Source organism: Siphateles boraxobius, unplaced genomic scaffold (genome assembly GCF_051911475.1).
Source record: "Siphateles boraxobius isolate OS27281-9 unplaced genomic scaffold, OSU_SipBor_1 130, whole genome shotgun sequence".
NCBI classification, from domain to species: domain Eukaryota; kingdom Metazoa; phylum Chordata; class Actinopteri; order Cypriniformes; family Leuciscidae; genus Siphateles; species Siphateles boraxobius.
The window spans coordinates 8,884,609-8,902,431 of record NW_027508734.1 but is presented as its reverse complement, the minus strand read 5'-3'; the positions used below and the strand labels follow the sequence as shown (position 1 = coordinate 8,902,431).

At 36.9% G+C, this 17,823-nt stretch overlaps 4 protein-coding genes across 10 annotated transcripts; 2 read left to right on the top strand and 2 right to left on the bottom strand.

Moving 5' to 3' along the window:
• The first annotated feature begins 234 nt into the window (after positions 1-234).
• On the top strand, positions 235-7,044 carry LOC143736925 (E3 ubiquitin-protein ligase TRIM39-like). Of its 5 annotated transcripts, none has more exons than XM_077227726.1 (10): positions 235-311; positions 603-625; positions 1,286-1,352; positions 1,612-1,807; positions 3,387-3,939; positions 4,060-4,155; positions 4,312-4,527; positions 4,614-4,752; positions 4,856-4,891; positions 6,192-7,044. In XM_077227726.1, the coding sequence occupies exons 5-10, from the start codon at positions 3,397-3,399 to the stop codon at positions 6,737-6,739; spliced, it is 1,578 nt and encodes a 525-aa protein (XP_077083841.1). In that variant the 5' UTR covers positions 235-311; positions 603-625; positions 1,286-1,352; positions 1,612-1,807; positions 3,387-3,396; the 3' UTR covers positions 6,740-7,044. The 5 variants fall into 5 exon arrangements, with proteins under 5 accessions (XP_077083841.1, XP_077083839.1, XP_077083844.1 ...); XM_077227724.1 differs by having other exon boundaries at positions 281-311; positions 1,176-1,352; XM_077227729.1 differs by lacking the exon at positions 235-311 and having other exon boundaries at positions 601-625.
• On the bottom strand, positions 7,029-10,518 carry LOC143736931 (uncharacterized). 3 transcript variants are annotated; one of them, XM_077227737.1, is made up of 12 exons: positions 10,375-10,518; positions 10,096-10,226; positions 9,739-9,846; positions 9,473-9,609; positions 9,253-9,323; positions 8,993-9,115; positions 8,787-8,882; positions 8,506-8,634; positions 8,284-8,418; positions 8,170-8,192; positions 8,046-8,080; positions 7,029-7,966 (listed from the first exon to the last, which is right to left on the bottom strand). In XM_077227737.1, exons 2-12 carry the CDS (start codon positions 10,164-10,166, stop codon positions 7,302-7,304), a joined length of 1,593 nt encoding a protein of 530 aa, XP_077083852.1. In that variant the 5' UTR covers positions 10,167-10,226; positions 10,375-10,518; the 3' UTR covers positions 7,029-7,301. The 3 variants fall into 3 exon arrangements, with proteins under 3 accessions (XP_077083852.1, XP_077083856.1, XP_077083855.1); XM_077227740.1 differs by having other exon boundaries at positions 7,302-7,963; XM_077227741.1 differs by lacking the exon at positions 10,096-10,226 and having other exon boundaries at positions 10,375-10,499.
• Positions 10,519-10,740: 222 nt separating this feature from the next.
• LOC143736945 (uncharacterized) lies at positions 10,741-11,968 on the bottom strand. The gene is made up of 2 exons (XM_077227755.1): positions 11,736-11,968; positions 10,741-11,048 (listed from the first exon to the last, which is right to left on the bottom strand). Exons 1-2 carry the CDS (start codon positions 11,878-11,880, stop codon positions 10,879-10,881), a joined length of 315 nt encoding a protein of 104 aa, XP_077083870.1. The 5' UTR covers positions 11,881-11,968; the 3' UTR covers positions 10,741-10,878.
• Positions 11,969-12,234: 266 nt separating this feature from the next.
• Positions 12,235-17,142, top strand: LOC143736939 (uncharacterized). Its single transcript, XM_077227748.1, has 4 exons — positions 12,235-12,762; positions 15,062-15,162; positions 15,244-15,417; positions 16,516-17,142. The coding sequence occupies exons 1-4, from the start codon at positions 12,681-12,683 to the stop codon at positions 16,975-16,977; spliced, it is 819 nt and encodes a 272-aa protein (XP_077083863.1). The 5' UTR covers positions 12,235-12,680; the 3' UTR covers positions 16,978-17,142.
• Positions 17,143-17,823: the final 681 nt, after the last annotated feature.

Genomic DNA, 17,823 nt, shown 5'->3' with positions numbered 1-17,823 from the left:
TTGTTTAAACGAACAGGACTTCCCAATGTAATCTTCATAAGTGGTTTTCCTTTTAGGTAATGTAGGCCTACTTATGTACCAATGTAGTAATCCAGAAAATAGTTTGTTTTGAAAATCTCTCGATCGATACGTGCGCTGGTTAGATGCGTTTGTGGAGCCGGTAGATAAGATATATGCCCCTGGCAGTTTTACGCCCCTGTTGTTCCTGATCCGTCCAGTAGGGGGAGGCTGTACACAATAACAGTATATGAGCCTAGTCCTATATAACAGACCTTATAGCATCAGACCTTCTAGAAACGACACAAATTGAGGTATTTTAAATAATCTGCTAAAGTTATTGTTTTTGGTTGTATTGTAATGATGCAACATTTATTAAACGATTAGCTAAGATTCGATATCAATTCAAAAGATGGGTCTATAATTTATTTCGAGAGACAATAAAAGTAAGTTAGGCTAACGTTACTTGACGGTTCTGTCTGGCTCAAACTTAGATAACCACATACAGGTTTAAAAGCTGCCCCTAGGCTTCTCTTTACCCGCGCTGTCTCACTGACTTTTAAAATTCATTTAATTTTTATTTTTATCTTGTTGTCTGTCTTTAGCTTGCGTGACATGGCATCTTCTGGTAAGACCCTGTTTACTCCTTGCATTTAAGCCTGCTACTCCACATGGTTTCTGGAACAACATTAGAGTGGATATTGGAAATGTGTGTGTGTGTGTGTGGGGGGGGTTGTGTTTTTTTTTTAACAGTTTATGATGCGTACACAAAATACACATTTATAATAGGCATGTATGTATTTGTATGTATGCAAATCTCTCGAAGTAAAGTTGAACTGCACACTCACTCAAATATTTTGTCATTTAATACATACGTCATGCATGATAAAACCCACATTAAAAACTTTTGTTTAAATGTAGATTTTGATTTGAGTTGTTTCTTATAAATGAGATAATCTCATTTTCTAATGTATATCATAATATACAGTTTTCTTAAAATAGCTTACTGATCTGGACTACTGACTCTGTCTTTAGTTCTTTTTAACTTGTATCTCATTAAGGTATGTGTTTGCTTTAGCTACTTAAGAAAATAAAAATCTCTCTCTCTAAACTTGTATAAACTATAAACACCCATCTCTTTTTTCTCTCTCCAAACGTAAATTGTATTCTCTCTTCAGGTGAAGAAATAACATCTATACAGAGAGGCTGCAACTTACCTGCGCTTAACAGATGCACCTCTTGCTGTTCCCTATTTCACTGTCCTTTCTGTACTTCTGCTTTTTTTAAGCCCTCAAAGAAAAGTAAAGTACAAATTCATCTTCAGCTTCACTTTTCGAGGGCAGTCGTCCATGAAGGTAGCATCATTTGTTTGTGATTGATACTTTTTTCTAAAAATGTTGTAATGAATGTTGACGTTACATATATGCATGATTGATGTTTTAGTATTACTCAAATAAAGCTATGTCAACATTGTAAGGGCACGTTGTATATAAGTTTAACAAATAAGTTGTGCTGTGTATTATTGTCTTTCCCTGAAACATTAAGCTAATCAAATGAAGTAGGAATGCAACAAAGGGAGTGATTTTTGTTTTCTTTTTCATTTTTTTCTTTCAGATTATACAATCCACTGGTGTGGTCTAGGTTGTGTGTCACAATTACACTACCATTGTGTATATTGTTCCTCAATTAAATTCCGACGTGACCACTTTGTGGCCCACCTGAAAGGCTGTAAGAATGCCAGTACATCAACCACCATTCCTGATGTGGCTCCCCTGACTACCAGTACATCAACCACCATTCCTGCAGTACTGTATGTCTAATGGGCTATATGGTTAATACCTAAATGTAACTTTATATAAATTCACAACAAAATATATCAGTCAGTCTCCTGTATAAAAACAGTTTAAAAACAATTAATTCTAAAGTAGGTCATATATCATTACTTTGACCATCTGATCCAACTAGCCTATGTGTATTAATATTTTTTAAATTTACAAAAACAAATAATCTTCTGTAGGCTGAGGGAAGAGTTCAAGCCCAACTGAACATCTGGATGTTTTAATCCGTAGTGCAGATAATTCCACTGTCTATAACGTTTATTTAAATGAACAAATACCTACAAATCTATAGACTGGACGATTATTAATGTGTTAGTTTCGAGCGTAGATTTAATTACCGGTATTGTTATTTCGCCGTATATCCTTCTCCCCCTACTGGACGCATCAGGAACAACAGGGGCGTAAAACTGCCTGATAAAGGCTGATAATATCTATGCGTATATCCATAGATATCATATAGAGACCGGCTTCAGGTCTGCAGCCTCCCGCAACAATTGGACGCCATGGCTCTCATGTTGTAAAACTGGCCAAAATTGAATTAGTAACTTTATAACTTTAAATCCATATTAATTAAACATATCAGGTCAAAAAAAAAAAGAAAAAAACCACGATAACGTCTTTCAATATTTTGGACGGTAAAGTTAGACGCCTCAAATGCAAATACATGCAAATTGCTGCCATTTCATTCGCTGCAGCCGCAAGGATTAGTTCAGTTCTGCGATCGAAGTGTCTATAAATTGAATGATTTAACAATCGATATGCTTTGGATTTAACCGCGAACCTCGATATATTTCATTGGATGACTTTGTTTCGACGATAAATAAGCAACTGAATCAATAATTGAAGGGTAAGTAGCCTAAAACAGAGATGAATTTGATTTGACTTGTCACAGAAAAGTTTACATGGAGGTAAATATTTGCATTGCTTTGAATTGTGAAGACAATGTATTAATGGACTTTCGAACGATTTACACAAAGACATCTTGAATGTTGAGCTTTATATGTATTTTCATTGTGGTGAATAGTTAGTATCTGTGTCACTGTCACAATATGTTAGGCTACATAAGTTAGCCTTTGATTCCTGATTTGTGTGTATGCTACAAACCTGAAAATCAGGATTGACTAATTGGCTATCCTAAGGCAAAACTGATATACACACCCAAAAGATTCGCCATTACTGGGTAGATGACTTTATGATTATTTCAAATTAAACTCTATGAATTACAATTAATAAATAATTAGTTTAACGATCCAAAACAATCCTAAACGCTGACCAATTAGATCATGTGTATCAATGCACTGTGACATTGTTTTGTTAAATTTATGGGGGGTAAGGACATTTTAAGGACATTTTATCAATTAACAGGTTTTTACTGTAGCACTTTTCCGTTCTTAATGTATTTTTAGAAGTGTACAGTGAAATTCTTGAGCTCACAAAATATTTGTAACTTGTGAAATATTCATGCAAATCTTTGTTAAATCTGTTTTTAAAGTTTCTAGTTGTCTGCTAAATTAATTCACTGTGTATATCTGTGTTTGTGTATGATTTCAGCTTTAAAGTCATGGCTTCCCCCAGCGGTTTGTCTGAAAAATGCACATGTTCAATTTGTCTGGACGTGTTCACTGACCCTGTAACAACTTCCTGTGGACACAACTTCTGTATGGTCTGCATAAAAAGCCACAGAGACCGAAGTACATGCTCAAAGTGCCCACTGTGTGGGAATGCATTGGACTCAAAACAAGATTTGAACATAAACAGAACGGTTAGAGACATCGCAGAGGACATCAAAAGAAAAAGGATCCAGGAGAAGCCTGAAGTGTCCTGTGATAGTTGTCCAAAGAAGAAAATGCGGATTGCTGTTAAGTCATGCTTACACTGTGGAACTTCTTTCTGCAAGACTCACTTGGAGCCCCATGAAACTGCGGAAAAACTCATGAAACACAAACTAATTAACCCCGTGAAGAATCTTGATGAATACATTTGCAAGAATCATGAAAGACCTCTGGAACTTTACTGTAGAGATGACCAGACAGCCATCTGTCAATTCTGCACCGAGAGTGACCACAAGAATCATAAAACTGTCCCTTTGGAGGAGGAGAGTTTGGTAACGCTAACTACTCGGCAGTCATTAATAGCAACTCTGAAAATATACAGAATCATTTCCAACAGTAGAAACATTACCAACTGATGATATACTACAACCTACATTACTTTATTTTCACAGAAATTGCTGATGAATAAAAAGATAGCGGTGCAGCAGAAAATTCAGGACAAGTTGCGGAAAATTAAGGAAATTAAACATTCTACAAGGTTTAACAAAGTAAGTGGTATTGATTCTGCCCACAAGCAGATTTTATTTCTGTGCTCCTTCTATATTGTTTGAGTGTCCACAATATCATTTAGTTTTATTCTGTGCTTTAACAATGTAGTGATGATTTTTCAATTAATCATATTTTCTTTGTAAAATTCACAACAGCAAGCCAAAGAGAGGGAGATCGAAGAGAACATCAAGTTTTTCAAGGAAATCTTTGAGAAAAACAATGCGGAGCTACTTGAGCTCACGGAGGAAAAGCATAAAGAAACAGAAAGACGTGGCGAGGAGCTCATCAGAGAGCTAGATGAAGAGATCAAGGAGCTAAAGAGAAGACAAACTGAACTGGAGCAGCTCTCAAATCCTATGGATTTCACACAAGTCAGTCTTTCTCATCAAACCATTGTAAGAAATAAAGCCACATGTACACTTGACTTAAAGGCGTTTTTTCCCTCTATCTATTCTAGATTATTAACCTCCTGCACAACGCCATATATACCAAGCGCTCAAACAACATCAGCATCAGTGCACATGAACATGGGCGTATTCTGAGGGAGACAATATCACGGCTTCAGAGTGTCTTGGATGAGAAAATGAGAGAAACTGGTAAATAATTACCAAGTTAACCAATCATATTTACAGCATCATACACTCTTTAATCAGACAGAAACACATATTTAGTTCTTTCCCACTGTTTTTCCCACTGTAGTTGGCAAAGAGCTGCGGAGTATACAACGTTATGCAGGTATGGAAAATCTGATTACTAAAAGTTACATTTTAGTACAGTAAAAATAAACTCTTAGGGCCAGATTTACTAACAGCTAGCACCAACACGAACCCTCTTTTGCTGTTAAAAAAATACTGTCTGGATGTACTAAAGGTACATGGGGAGAAATTAGCGATGAAAAGGCGTGAACAGTTATTTTTGCAGCTGACCTTACTGCATATATATGCATTTGTAGGAGTTTCTTATTCAAACACAACATTTATAGGAGAGTTTTTAAATAAATCATGCAACGTAGTTGTTGCTACACTCTCAGAAAAAAAATGTTCAGTGGGGTTCTATATAGAAGCGTTGGTTTCTTGACTCAAATTTAAAGAACCGTTTATGCAAAAATATAAGGAGAAATTTCTTAAAGGGATAGTTCACCCAAAAATAAAAATTCTGTCACCATTTTCTCACCCTCATGTCGTTCCGTAAGACTTCGGAACACAAATGGAGATGGTTTTGATGAAATCTGAGAGCTTTCTGTCCCTCCATTGATAGTCTACGCAACTAACACTTTGATGCTTCAAAAAGTTCTTGTGAAAGCTCAAACGTGCTGTGTAAAAAGAAAGAACCTTATTGGTTCTCACACAAGCAAACCCCCGAACTTCCGTTTACCACACCTGATGTGTGAGTTGATCAATGTTTATGTGAATAAAAGCCTAAATTAAAAATCTTCATCATATAAAGCGATAGAGTCTCTTCAGAAAATTTAGACTAAACCGCTCGATTCATATGGATTAGTTTTACGATCTCTTAATGAACTTTTTGAAGTGTCAAAGTGGTAGTTGCGTAGCTGTCAATGGAGGGACAGAAATCTCTCAGATTTCATCAAAAAGATCTTCATTTGTATTTCGAAGATGAACGAAAGTCTTACGGGGGGTTTGGCCCCCGTGACATGAGGGTGACATGAGGGTGAGTAATAAACGACAGAATTTTCATTTTTGGGTGAACTAACGCTTTAAATATTTGCATAACACTTTGTTTAATGGCTTATTTCATTTTCTCTAGCGATAAAGTTTGTTTATGAGCTAATTAATTAATACAATTAAAAATGAATTTAACCTAAATCCATGAAATGATCCCATGATGGGAACTCCTAAAATAAGTCTTAGTAAATCTGTCCTTAATGCAAAATTTACTAACAAAAAAGAAACATAATCCTTTATACTGATGTGTTGTGACATATAGCACCATATAAAGTTATATGGGAATTAACATGAATTATACTGACTTGGCCAAAAATTTATATTAACCCCTTATATTTATATTTTGTTAGTGGATGTGACACTTGACCCTGACACAGCTTATCCTGAACTCATGTTGTCTGAAAATGGGAAAGAGGTCTGGAATACAGGCAAGTCACAGAAGATTCCTGACACCCCAAAAAGGTTTAACCATTGCTCGTGTGTCTTAGGAATGAAAGCGTTCTCCTCACGGAAATTTTATTATGAAGTTCAAGTCAGCGGAAAGACGGAGTGGGATTTAGGTGTGGCAAAAGAATCCATAGACAGAAAAGGGGAAATTCGGCTCAACCCTGAAAATGGATATTGGACTGTATGGCTGAGGAACAGGGATGAGTATGCAGCGAAAGATCGGCCCGCTGTCCCTCTCACCTTGAAAGTGAAGCCAGTGAAAGTGGGAGTTTTTGTGGATTTTCAAGAGGGTCTGGTCTCTTTTTATGATGTTGAAGCCAGGTATCATATATATTCTTTCACAGGACAGTCTTTTCCTAAAAAGCTCTATCCATATTTCAGTCCTGGAGAATACGAAAAAGGGCAGAACTCACCTCCTCTGATCATTACACCTGTTGAATCAATCGAATAAATCAACTTTTAAAGGAAATATTCAAATTAATTATTATGTCTTATTATAATTCTCTATGTCTCTAAATGCAACTATGTATGATCATTAATCAAAAGAATCAATTCATGCTTCTTTTAAAATATTGTTTTAATGTTCATTTCAAATTGAATTCCATTGTTGGAAGCATATAATCTGAACGTAACAAGTGAAACAGTATACTACAAATTCATTACATATTCAATACATTTTTCACTTAGCAGATGCTTTTATCCAAAGTGACTCACAAATGAGGAATGGAAACAAATAAAAATGTGGTTAAAACATCATTTTTATTTTGCTTAATTTGCTATTTTCAAATTCAACTTAACATCAACACGTGCTTTATTATGTTATGAACTGGAATATAATCATTTTTATATCAGAATTTAAATTCAATGTACAAGAAACACCATGGAAAATTTGAATAATTTATCAATATGTTTGTTACTAAAAACACCCAAAATAGCAGCTAAAAACCGATAACATTAGGACATTCAGAACATTCAGTGTTTCACCACATTTCAAACTTTAATTTTCTCATTCTTCACCAATTTTTTGTCTTTTTAAGACTTCTTCTTCTTAAACACTTCAATTGCATTTGTGTAATTGAAGTAGCTTCCTTTGTCACCATCTCGCTGAGTTTTTCAAGCAGTTCTGATGTGTAATTGTGACCATCAGTGATGTCAATGACATGGTACCTGTTCTGACAACAACGAACCACTTTACAGAGCTTTTTGCAGTACAAAATAAACCTGTCAATTCGTTGCCCAAGTTTTTTAAGCTGTCTGCCATGTGTGAAGATAATCATCATACGTTTGGTGGTTCTTGGATCTAGTCTTTTTTTGAAGGTGTGGAAAAGACCTTGTTGTTGCTCACTGAATTTAGATATCGGTGTTACCCAGAGAATTACATTGAGGCCAGGGTCAGATAACTTAACACACTTCTTCATTTCCTCATTCCAACTCGATTTGTCGAGGGAAAAGAGATTTGGAGTGTCCACTACAGTGACATTTCCCACTGTCTTTACCATGGACTCTTTCGTCACAGTCTCCAATCCACTTTTGCTAGGAAAGTAGTTGCCACCAAGGATGATGTTGCCAACTGTACTTTTCCCAGCTCTGGAAGGCCCCATCAGAAGGATCCTCATAGGTTGGTGAATGCTGTCAGGGTTCAACGCTGTCGTTTTGATGCTGTCAGGGTTCAACGCTGCTGTTTTGAACAATAACAAATATTTTAAAGATTTATTTTCTCTTAAAAGTTGGAGTGAGAGCATTTCACCTCAACTTACATTTTCTGTACATCAGCATGTATGGTAGGCTTGAACTGTCAAAAAAAGGAAATACTTTTTTTTACTACGAAATACTATGAAATACTTTTTTTTGACATTCTTCACAATAGAGAACAACACTTACTTTTCCAGTGATGCTTCTGAAGTCTGTAAAATATTGACAATATTTAAGAAAAAAATGAACAGTCTTGAGTCATATCAATTTGCTATATAATGCTAATCAAACAAACAAATGTACCCGTGTAACATTGTAGTCATCAAAACAGTACCATATCCCATTTTCAAAAGATCTGATGATTGTATTGTAGTGTCCACTACTATATCCACCCATATGATTTATAACGGCATAAAGATCATATATGGGCCAATTATCCTGCAGAGAAAGATGTTAAAAATGTTAAGACAATTTTATACTGCTTTTAGATAACCTTTTGTTTTTGGTATGATGGATTGATGAAACCTCTTTGGGTAGACTTAGAGGTACATCCAGACGACATTCATTCTTCTTGTATCTCATCTGTATGTAATCAAAGTCAAACCTCTTCAGATGCAGAGTGAGAACAGTAGGATATTCATCTATTTTACTCCACTGCAGCAAGAGTAAGAAAAAAAAACAGGAAGAATGAAAAAGCATATGTTACTCAAAGGTTGGACACTTAACTATAATTGGTTCAGTAACATTGGCTTGATCATCTGTATAAGTGATGGATGTGTAAAAATCTCACATTTTCATTTACTCACAGTTTCTGTTTCTGTTTTGTGACCACATCCTTCACAATACATCCAGTCATCCTCTTCTAGTTTTGAATGTTCAAAGAAGGTCTTCAGGCTTTTTACCTATAGGGTCAGAAAAGTAAAACATGCCGTTTTAGGGGGAAGCTACTGTCTCCCAAGAACAACAGCAACAAACATTTGGCTAACGTAACTGCATATGATAGTCTTCATACCATATCATACTTATCATTTCCGGCATCGATAGACAGCAGTATTGAGATGAACGTGCTGGTATCTGGGGTTACATTGCCACATTGGCCACATTTTGTTATGTTGTTCATTTTCCCTTCAAAGACCTGGAACAAATGCACTGTGCTCTCATAGGCTGATTCTTAATTGCATCACTGTAAATAATCGATGATGATAAAAGATACTTTTTACAGTCAATTGTTTCCCTCTCACTGAAACAGACTTATGTTTATATATGACATACCTTAGAGCCACGTGTCCCCACTGCTTTTAAAATCTTCCTATAATACTCCACTGCATCTTGTTGCTCATAAACTTGAAGGTATAAAAGAATAATTATGAAAACAATGTTCTAAACTTTATCATGTATGTATATACACACTGTATACTATATATAAAGTATATAGCCTACACTATATACACAGTATATATTTTTACCTACCATGTCTACCAAATTAACCTACCATATCTAATTCCAAGACTCCTGGTTATTCCTTCAGTTGTGGCTGCATTTTCTGACAGCTTAGTAAACAGCTTCTGAAGTTGTAGCAAGAGATTTTCCTCACCACAATCTCCAGGGTTAGGAGATTCATTGATAAAACTAAATTGACATTACAAATTAAAAAGTAAAGAAAAAGCAATAGAATAAAGTAGGAAATTAGTAGCCTAAATAATTGTATAATTCGTAGATGCAATAATCATAATAACTTTATTCATTCATTCATTTTACCTCCCCACTGCCTCTCTGAATTCTGGGGTCATGAATAGACACTGCAATACTGCATTTAAGTAGCAGGTAGCGCCTTGATTTTTCAGGCCATTGTATTGGACTTCGTTCCTGGATGCAAAAGTAACACACGTAAAGATTTCATAAATTCATTGGATCCTAGATGTATTCTACAAAGTGTCCTCAAATAAGAAAACTGAACGTCAAAATTGTGTTTTAAGGTTCACATCTATTTACAGTAACAAGCGCATCACGCAATGAACGGAAAGTTTAGGCTTGATGTTTCGATAGGTAGGCTACGGGCTACTTTAAATATTGATTTCCAAGGCTATGTGGTGAGGTTTCTAGAAGTCAACCCACCTGTCATAAGATCCATGTGAACGCTTCTGGACTGTAATATGAGTACCGGGCTTCTTGCTGTTTGCGGACATTTTAATCTGGCACAGGAGACTTTTAACGTGTCTGTATGCACCTGTTTTGTGTTGGTTAATCTGTGAATGATTAAACGCATTCCGTGATTAATTTTAAATGCATATGCTTTACTCAATAACGAGTAGGCCTATTCATCTCGAAGAAACTTGAGACTTTTAAATTGAATTATCCCACAAAAATATGAATGAAACTATAATCAGAATTTACCTTATTGAAACTCTTCTTTTCTTCTAACAAGGAGGAAATTCAGAGGACAAAACACAGTGTAGCTATTGCCGATTACACTTCAAACCAAGGCTATTAACAAGCACTTCCAGCTTCGCAAGGCAACTGATAAGTTATAGTTTTACTTTCGATTTTGTTGTTGACGACAGAAACTATCAAGTAGGGCCTACACTGAGAATAAATTCAGACATAATTATTCAAAACTTTTTTTGTTGGTTTGTTGCATTCAAATTTTATTACAAGTATATCATTTAATAGGAAGAAAGTAAACGTTGGTTTATTAATTTGACCACTTCAAGAAAAAAAAAAATAGCAATCACAAGTCAGAGACTTTTCTTCATCGATAAAATACCTGAGCCTGTTTCATATTGTTCTCCCATTCTCCCCGATATGTGTAAGACAAAGCCACTTAATTTACAATAGCATAGCCTACAGATTCCACACACATAATAACATATTGATCAACAAAAGTCTCTGTGAGTCTGCCTAAAAGTTGATGATTCCGGCAGAGACTCGAATTCTTCTCATGCAACCTCCAGGTAAACGCAAGACCATGAAGAGGGTGGAGCGATCCTTAATTTGGTGGTCAAGAAACGTATCGTTGTCCTCTAGTTGTTTATCTGTGTACAGCAGTCTCAGGGACGATGGATCATCCCCTGATAGGATAAAGAAGGTTAAACATTTAGGCCTACATACAGGCTATTTTACATTTAATTCATTACATCCATTTCATAATGAGCTGTCTAAACATGTCAGTCAAAATTCTGAATAATAAGGTTTGAAGATCTCTCTCAAATACTAGTAAAAAAGAACTACTTTCAAGTATGGTGGATACACTTTCAATGACAGGTAAACAGTAGGAAAATGCTATTTTATCAAACTTATTTGTTGTATTTAAAAATTTTATACGAACTTGATAGGCAAAAGCTAATCCAGGCATCCAAGTTGAAGCTGTTCAATGTCAAATTAGTTGCTAAGTCAGGTGGCCCAACTGCAATGGTTGTATATGATTTTTTAAAAACATTATTTATCTAGGGAAAAACAAATTTAAGCTTAATCTATTTTTGAATTATTGTTTTTATAATGTAGATTTTAAATTGGTAAAAAGAACATTCACTTATTTTATTTTATCCACATTCTTATTAAAAGGATAGCTTAATTACTAAAGAATATATCTAACATATTTTTGCCGATGTCACCACCGGTTATAGCCTAGGCTATATGTGACCAGGAAATGGCCTAGACCTATACTTTCACAAACTTTTTAAGAAAGGCATAGCCTATTAAATTTTACTAGAGTTGAGTAGCTACAGCCTATGTTAAATATTAGCATTCGATCTTACCTGCTTGACCGGGCAATTTTTCTGCAACTTTCTTTTTGAATGCCAAAATAGTCATTTTGTTGAAATCTTCCTCTGACGTCGCAACATCAACCGTTTTTTTCTCCCCCTTTATTCCAACCACCATGATCTGGTAAATCTTTCCCATTTTAGGAGAACACCTATAAAACAAGTTAGGCTACTGCAAAACGCCGTATAAAACGTGGAAGTTTCACTTTCTGTTTTTATGCAAGGGATTTTTGTTGACGCCCTGATAGAAAAATAGCCCATTACGCCTACTGTATATAAATAGGCAATAATAATTGGCGTTTTCTAATAAAGGAAATATAATAACATCATTTTATTATTCTCAGATGCTTATAAGCAAACCGTATCCTAAATATCCACGGCAAGGCTGTTCCATTTTAGCTAATACGGAAGCTAATTTTGTCGTTTTTTTTTTCTGTGTTTGTTCTAAATATGTTCTGTGTGTAATAGCTGTTAAACAGGGTTGCCAACTCTCACGCATCTGGCGTGACACTCACGCATTCAGCCTCAATCTCACGGTCTCACGCTCAAGAAAGAAATCTCACGCTAAATTAGACATTCTTCTGTGCTGTTTTTTTTTTCACTCATGTGCACTAATTTCCGAATTACTATAAGCAAGTTCAGGTTCTTAACTACTGATTGGACCATGCAGAAAAATCGCGGCCAAAGAGGACACTGACACCGACAGACTAGACAAAGAAGGTTACTTTTGATATGGAACAAATTCTCAACTGTCCGATTCTGTCAATATTTCCAACGTTTTGGCGCTTTTAAATGTGACAGATCGCTGTAGCGCGTCAGTTCAAACGCCCCCCGCCCCCTCCGTCGAGAATCCATGTGACAAACTGGAAAGAGAACAAAACACTGTCAACATTAGTCTTAGTTTCATTTCTAAACCGATTTGAACTGTTGGACCGAAAAATGACGGAACAACAGAACGAAGAAAAACGCTACGACCCCAATGACACAACGCTGAAGTTTGTAACGCGCCAGGATGACATAAGTATGTATTTACTACTGTTTATAAAAATGTATTTATATTCGTTTATATTTTAAGGAGGCAGAGAGAAACTGAAAACAAGTGTGCTATGTCTCAATAATCCCAACGGCTGTAAAGTTAGATTCGCTAGATATTCGGTTTCATACCCATTAAACTCTCTGGCAATTTAATTTTTTTCAGCCCAAACCAACCCAAATATAGCACAAGGCTAATTTCATGAAATAAAATATTAAATCTCCCTATAAATCAATTTAACCATGACATTATGATATCAAACTAAAAGTAAAATGTTCAGAAAAATATCCCTTTCCTTGCACATGGCTCTGTTTTTGGAATTAGCATTTCACATGTTTTATAATAATTTTGGAACGTTAAATGTATGCAATAGGGCTACTGTAAATCCATTAAACTACAACACTATTTGGCCTCAAGGTATCAAACCAATTGTAAATTACTCAGAATTATTCTTCATGTTGCACAAGGCTCGCTTTTCAGAGTTTTTATTTTGTATAGGCCTACAGTAGGCCTACTGGACAATTTCAATCCATAAAACTAGTATTAAATAGCACAACAGCTGCTTCTCTTACCGCAACATAATCTAGATGCTACTACTTACTGAATACTGAGCAATGTAGCCTTTATGCTGCTTTTAAAATAGAAAGAGTATTCCATGTGAAAAGTTTCCGACAGTAGTAGCATAGGCTATTACATCTTCAGTCATCATCTTAAAAACATGTATTTTGTTCGAAATGTTCATGTCCGAAAATGAGTCAGTATCTGGTGTGACCACCATTTGCCTCACGCAGTGCAACACATCTCCTTTGCATAGAGTTGATCAGGTTGTTGATTGTGGCCTGTGGAATATTGGACCACTCCTCTTCAATGGCTGTGTGAAGTTGCTGGATATTGGCAGGACCTGGAACACACTGTCGTATTCGCATCCCAAACATGTTCAGTGGGTGACATGTCCGGTGAGTATGCTGGCCATGCAAGAACTGGGATTTTTTCAGCTTCCAGAAATTGTGTACAGATCCTTCCAACATGGGGCCGTGCATTATCATGCTGTAACATGAGGTGATGGTCCTGGATGAATGGCACATCAATGGGCCTCAGGATCTCGTCACGGTATCTCTGTGCATTCAAAATGCCATCAATTAAATGCACCTGTGTTCGTTGTCCATAACATACGCCTACCCATACCATAATCCCACCGCCACCATGGGCCACTTGATCCAAAAACTTGACATCAGCAAACTGCTCACCCCACAACGCCATACACGCTGTCTGCCATCTACCCTGTACAGTGAAAACCGGGATTCATCCATGAAGAGAACACCTCTCCAAAGTGCCAGACGCCATCGAATGTGAGCATTTGCCCACTTAAGTCGGTTACGTCGACAAACTGCAGTCAGGTCGAGACCCCGATGAGGACGACGAGCATGCAGATGAGCTTCCCTGAGACGGTTTCTGACAGTTTGTGCAGAAATTATTTAGTTATGCAAACCAATTGTTGCAGCAGCTGTTCGGGTGGCTGGTCTCAGACGATCTTAGAGGTGAAGATGCTGGATGGCGTGGTCTTCGGTTGTGAGGCCGGTTGGATGTTCTGCCAAATTCTCTGAAACACCTTAGGAGACAGCTTATGCCAGAGAAATGAACATTCAATTCACGGGCAACAGGTCTGGTGGACATTCCTGCAGTCAGCATGCCAATTGCACGCTCCCTCAAAACTTGCGACATCTGTGGCATTGTGCTGTGTGATAAAACTACACATTTTAGAGTGGCCTTTTATTGTGGCCAGCCTTAGGTACACCTGTGCAATAATCATGCTGTCTAATCAGCATCTTGATATGCCACACCTGTGAGGTGCATGGATTATTTTGGCAAAGGAGAAGTGCTCACTAACACCAATTTTTGAACAATATTTGAGAGAAATAGACCTTTTGCGTACATATAAAACATCTTAGATCTTGAAAATGGGGCAAAAACAAAAGTGTTGCATTTATAATTTTGTTCATTGTAAATCAACAAATAATACAAATTTAAATGACGAATCAGTTGATTCACTCTTGAAATGAAGCCAAGCACACTGCCTGCACAAGCAATGGCCAAAGGTTTTTGCATATAGAAGCTTGTATTGTCAATAGTACTGAATTTCCTTGTGATTTTAAGCAGTTATTATGGCAACTGCATGTGCATCCATTGCTTAGTAGAAGTCAAGTTCAATTAAGTTTGTAGTTAAGTATAAAAATATTCAAAAAGCTTTACACAAACCATCTCAGCACCAATTAACTTGTATATTCAGCCGGGGATGATGACCCTGAGACTCGTCGTGCTGAGATGTCATGTGGCCATGCTGTCACTCCACAGTCACTGACTGGGTGGTGTCGCAGTCTACTTGACCAGGTATTTAGAATAAAGAATCATTACTTGTTAACAGGCACATACTTACAGTAATCTATAATTATTTCTGCCTTTCATTCTCAGGGTCAGCACAAGTTTTTGTGCCCTGCACTTAAAGATGACACAGTACAAAGATGCAATGCAGAATGGCCCTATGTGGAGGTGCGGAGGTTGGCTGTACTGACACAAGAGGAACAGAGCCATTTTGAAGAGACAATGGCTGTCCTGGCTGCAGCTGAGTACTGCGAACACAAAACAGTGAGTTACCTGTGCATACTGAGATGCATGTATCCCAAAATAATTGCATCCTTGTATATTCATATATGTAAGGATGCAATTTTTTTTAAATTAATGGTGACATATTATGCCCCTTTTCACAAGATGTAATATAAATCTATGGTGTCCCCAGAATCTGTCTGTGAAATTTCAGCTCAAAATACTCCCCAGATCATTTAGTAGCTTGTGAAATGTGACCCTTTTTGGGTGTGAACAAAAACGCGGTGTTTTTGTGTGTCCCTTTAAATGCAAATGAGCTCCTGCTCCCCGTCCTGTTCAGAACAGGGCCATGGGCTTCAGATATTCAGGTGTTGTGCAGAATTTCGACCACCGCCAAATTATTACCCCCCTATTGGTAGGTTAAGGATTAGTTGTGGGGGAGGGGTTAGGATTAGGCAATCAGGGACTGACTTCAACGAGGGGGGTAATAATTTGTCAGGGGGATGAAATTCGGCACAACACTGGCAATAACAAAACATGCGAATAATCTCACTCATCCTAAATCTCAGAAATAACCAGTAGCGGAGTGCAGCCTAGGAAAAGATTGCAACTTTTAGAAACACCTGGACGTTTTTGAATGGTTAGTGGATACATTTAAGTAGTTGTCGTGGAGTTAAATTGATTCATATCATCGACTTGCATGCACCATCATGTTTAACTTTTACACAAGTTGTCACAGTTCCCCAGTTGTGACATTTTTTGGTCAAAATACCACAAGGATGAAGCCTGAGCGAGAGATGGCATGTTTTGCTCGAACTTTTGCCATTGCGTTAGAACCGCCGTGGGTGGAAACGTGCAGATTTAGGGTCGATAATATTATAATAATATTATACATCAGAAGGGGAGCGAAATCTAATCGACTTCTCTTTTGACATGCTTGCAGAGAAAGGCTTACCAAAACAGAGTTGGGTTGTCACTTTTCACGTTTTCTGGGTTGGTAGATGCACCGGTGACCCGATTATAGCACTTAGACACGAAGAAAGTCAGATTTTCATGATATTTCCCCCTTTAAAATGTTACTTAGAAAATATATGCTTCTTTTCCATTCCTTGATCTTTAACTTTATCTATTTACCTTCAGTGTCCTGGCTGTAAAACATTTGTTGAGAGAGCAGACATTACCAACCTCTGTGCCATTTGCACAATCTGCACGGCTGAGATGGGTCGGACATATCAGTTCTGCTGGCAGTGTATGAGAGAGTGGGAAGGTCCAGGCCCTCGATCTGACCGCTGTGACAACCCTGGCTGCACCAATCCCGACATTGAAAAGCTGGCAAAATGTCGTAATATAATACTACCTGCAGTTAAGAATGTGAGTTGTCCCTCCATGCGGGCTTGCCCCACTTGTGGCAATCTTGTGGAGCACGACACAACAGGGTGCAAGAATATCATATGTAATCGCTGCAGGGTAGAATTCTGCTTCGTCTGCCTGAAAGTCACTCAAACATGTTTGAAAACAAGCAGTTACTTCATTGGCTGTTCAGCTGGGGTCGCGCCACGGCAGACTTCCATTCCTATCTGGAATAGAAGTGAAAACCATTGAAGAAGCCAAGCAAAATGACACGTTAAAGGCTATATTACAACGTTCCTATCCTTATGTGTAATGAGCAGTGATTCTATGCAAAAACCAAATATGTAAGGTAAAGGCTTTTTGTGTAGCTTTCTGTCCATTGCTCTTGTTCTCTAAATAAAATGGAATGGAATAAAATGTATTGTGTTCATAATTGTCACATGGTCAGCCTAAATTTGTGGCGGCATAACTGCACTACTATTTGAAAATGAAGTCAGTTAACTGATGAATATTGTGCCATGGGATATTTAATCAGTACCGAAAAGAAAAGCAGAAAATTTGTTTTTTTAAAGTTGTAAATAAAACAAAGATTATTGGAGAACATTTAACAAGAAAATACTCATTCAATTTGTTATTTGCCATTTCTTTGTGTAATTTACTAGTAATTAGAATGAAAATTGTTGCTACACAAACTGTATAACAGACATTTACAACTATCAACATTTACTAGTTAAAATGGAATTTCCCTTATGAAATATGAACTGTTTATTCAGCACAGATGTAATGGCAACAAAAGTTAAGATGCAATACAACTAAAAGATACAACAATTAAGCGTGCAAATCATATACTGATAAAAACGGTACATTCTACGTTGCATGGTAATGTTCTTGATTATGGTACATCTCACACTGATGTGAGCTCTTTTACCAGTGGGGTAATCTGAGCTAAACGGGGACAAGATGAAGTCTTAAATCACAGGGGAACGTGAGAAGACCTTGGTACCCGTCTCAGTTCTTTTTTAATATTACTGAAACAGGTCTTGAGACATTTCAGACATCATCAGGCATTCCAGTGATCATTCTGAAAATCTTATATTT

Excerpts from the sequence above, each read along its gene's own strand:
- LOC143736931 (XM_077227737.1), bottom strand. The coding sequence starts at position 10,166 with ATGTCCGCAAACAGCAAGAAGCCCGGTACTCATATTACAGTCCAGAAG. Across the intron at positions 9,847-10,095 it reads TCACATGGATCTTATGACAG|GAACGAAGTCCAATACAATG; the intron begins GTGGGTTGACTT and ends TTTTGCATCCAG. Across the intron at positions 8,635-8,786 it reads ACAAAACAGAAACAGAAACT|TGGAGTAAAATAGATGAATA; the intron begins GTGAGTAAATGA and ends CTCTTGCTGCAG.
- LOC143736939 (XM_077227748.1), top strand. The coding sequence starts at position 12,681 with ATGACGGAACAACAGAACGAAGAAAAACGCTACGACCCCAATGACACA. Across the intron at positions 12,763-15,061 it reads AACGCGCCAGGATGACATAA|CCGGGGATGATGACCCTGAG; the intron begins GTATGTATTTAC and ends TTGTATATTCAG. Across the intron at positions 15,418-16,515 it reads AGTACTGCGAACACAAAACA|TGTCCTGGCTGTAAAACATT; the intron begins GTGAGTTACCTG and ends ATTTACCTTCAG.
- LOC143736925 (XM_077227724.1), top strand. Across the intron at positions 1,808-3,386 it reads ACCACCATTCCTGCAGTACT|CTTTAAAGTCATGGCTTCCC; the intron begins GTATGTCTAATG and ends GTATGATTTCAG. Across the intron at positions 4,528-4,613 it reads ATCCTATGGATTTCACACAA|ATTATTAACCTCCTGCACAA; the intron begins GTCAGTCTTTCT and ends TATCTATTCTAG.
- LOC143736945 (XM_077227755.1), bottom strand. The coding sequence starts at position 11,880 with ATGGGAAAGATTTACCAGATCATGGTGGTTGGAATAAAGGGGGAGAAA. Across the intron at positions 11,049-11,735 it reads AAAATTGCCCGGTCAAGCAG|GGGATGATCCATCGTCCCTG; the intron begins GTAAGATCGAAT and ends TTATCCTATCAG.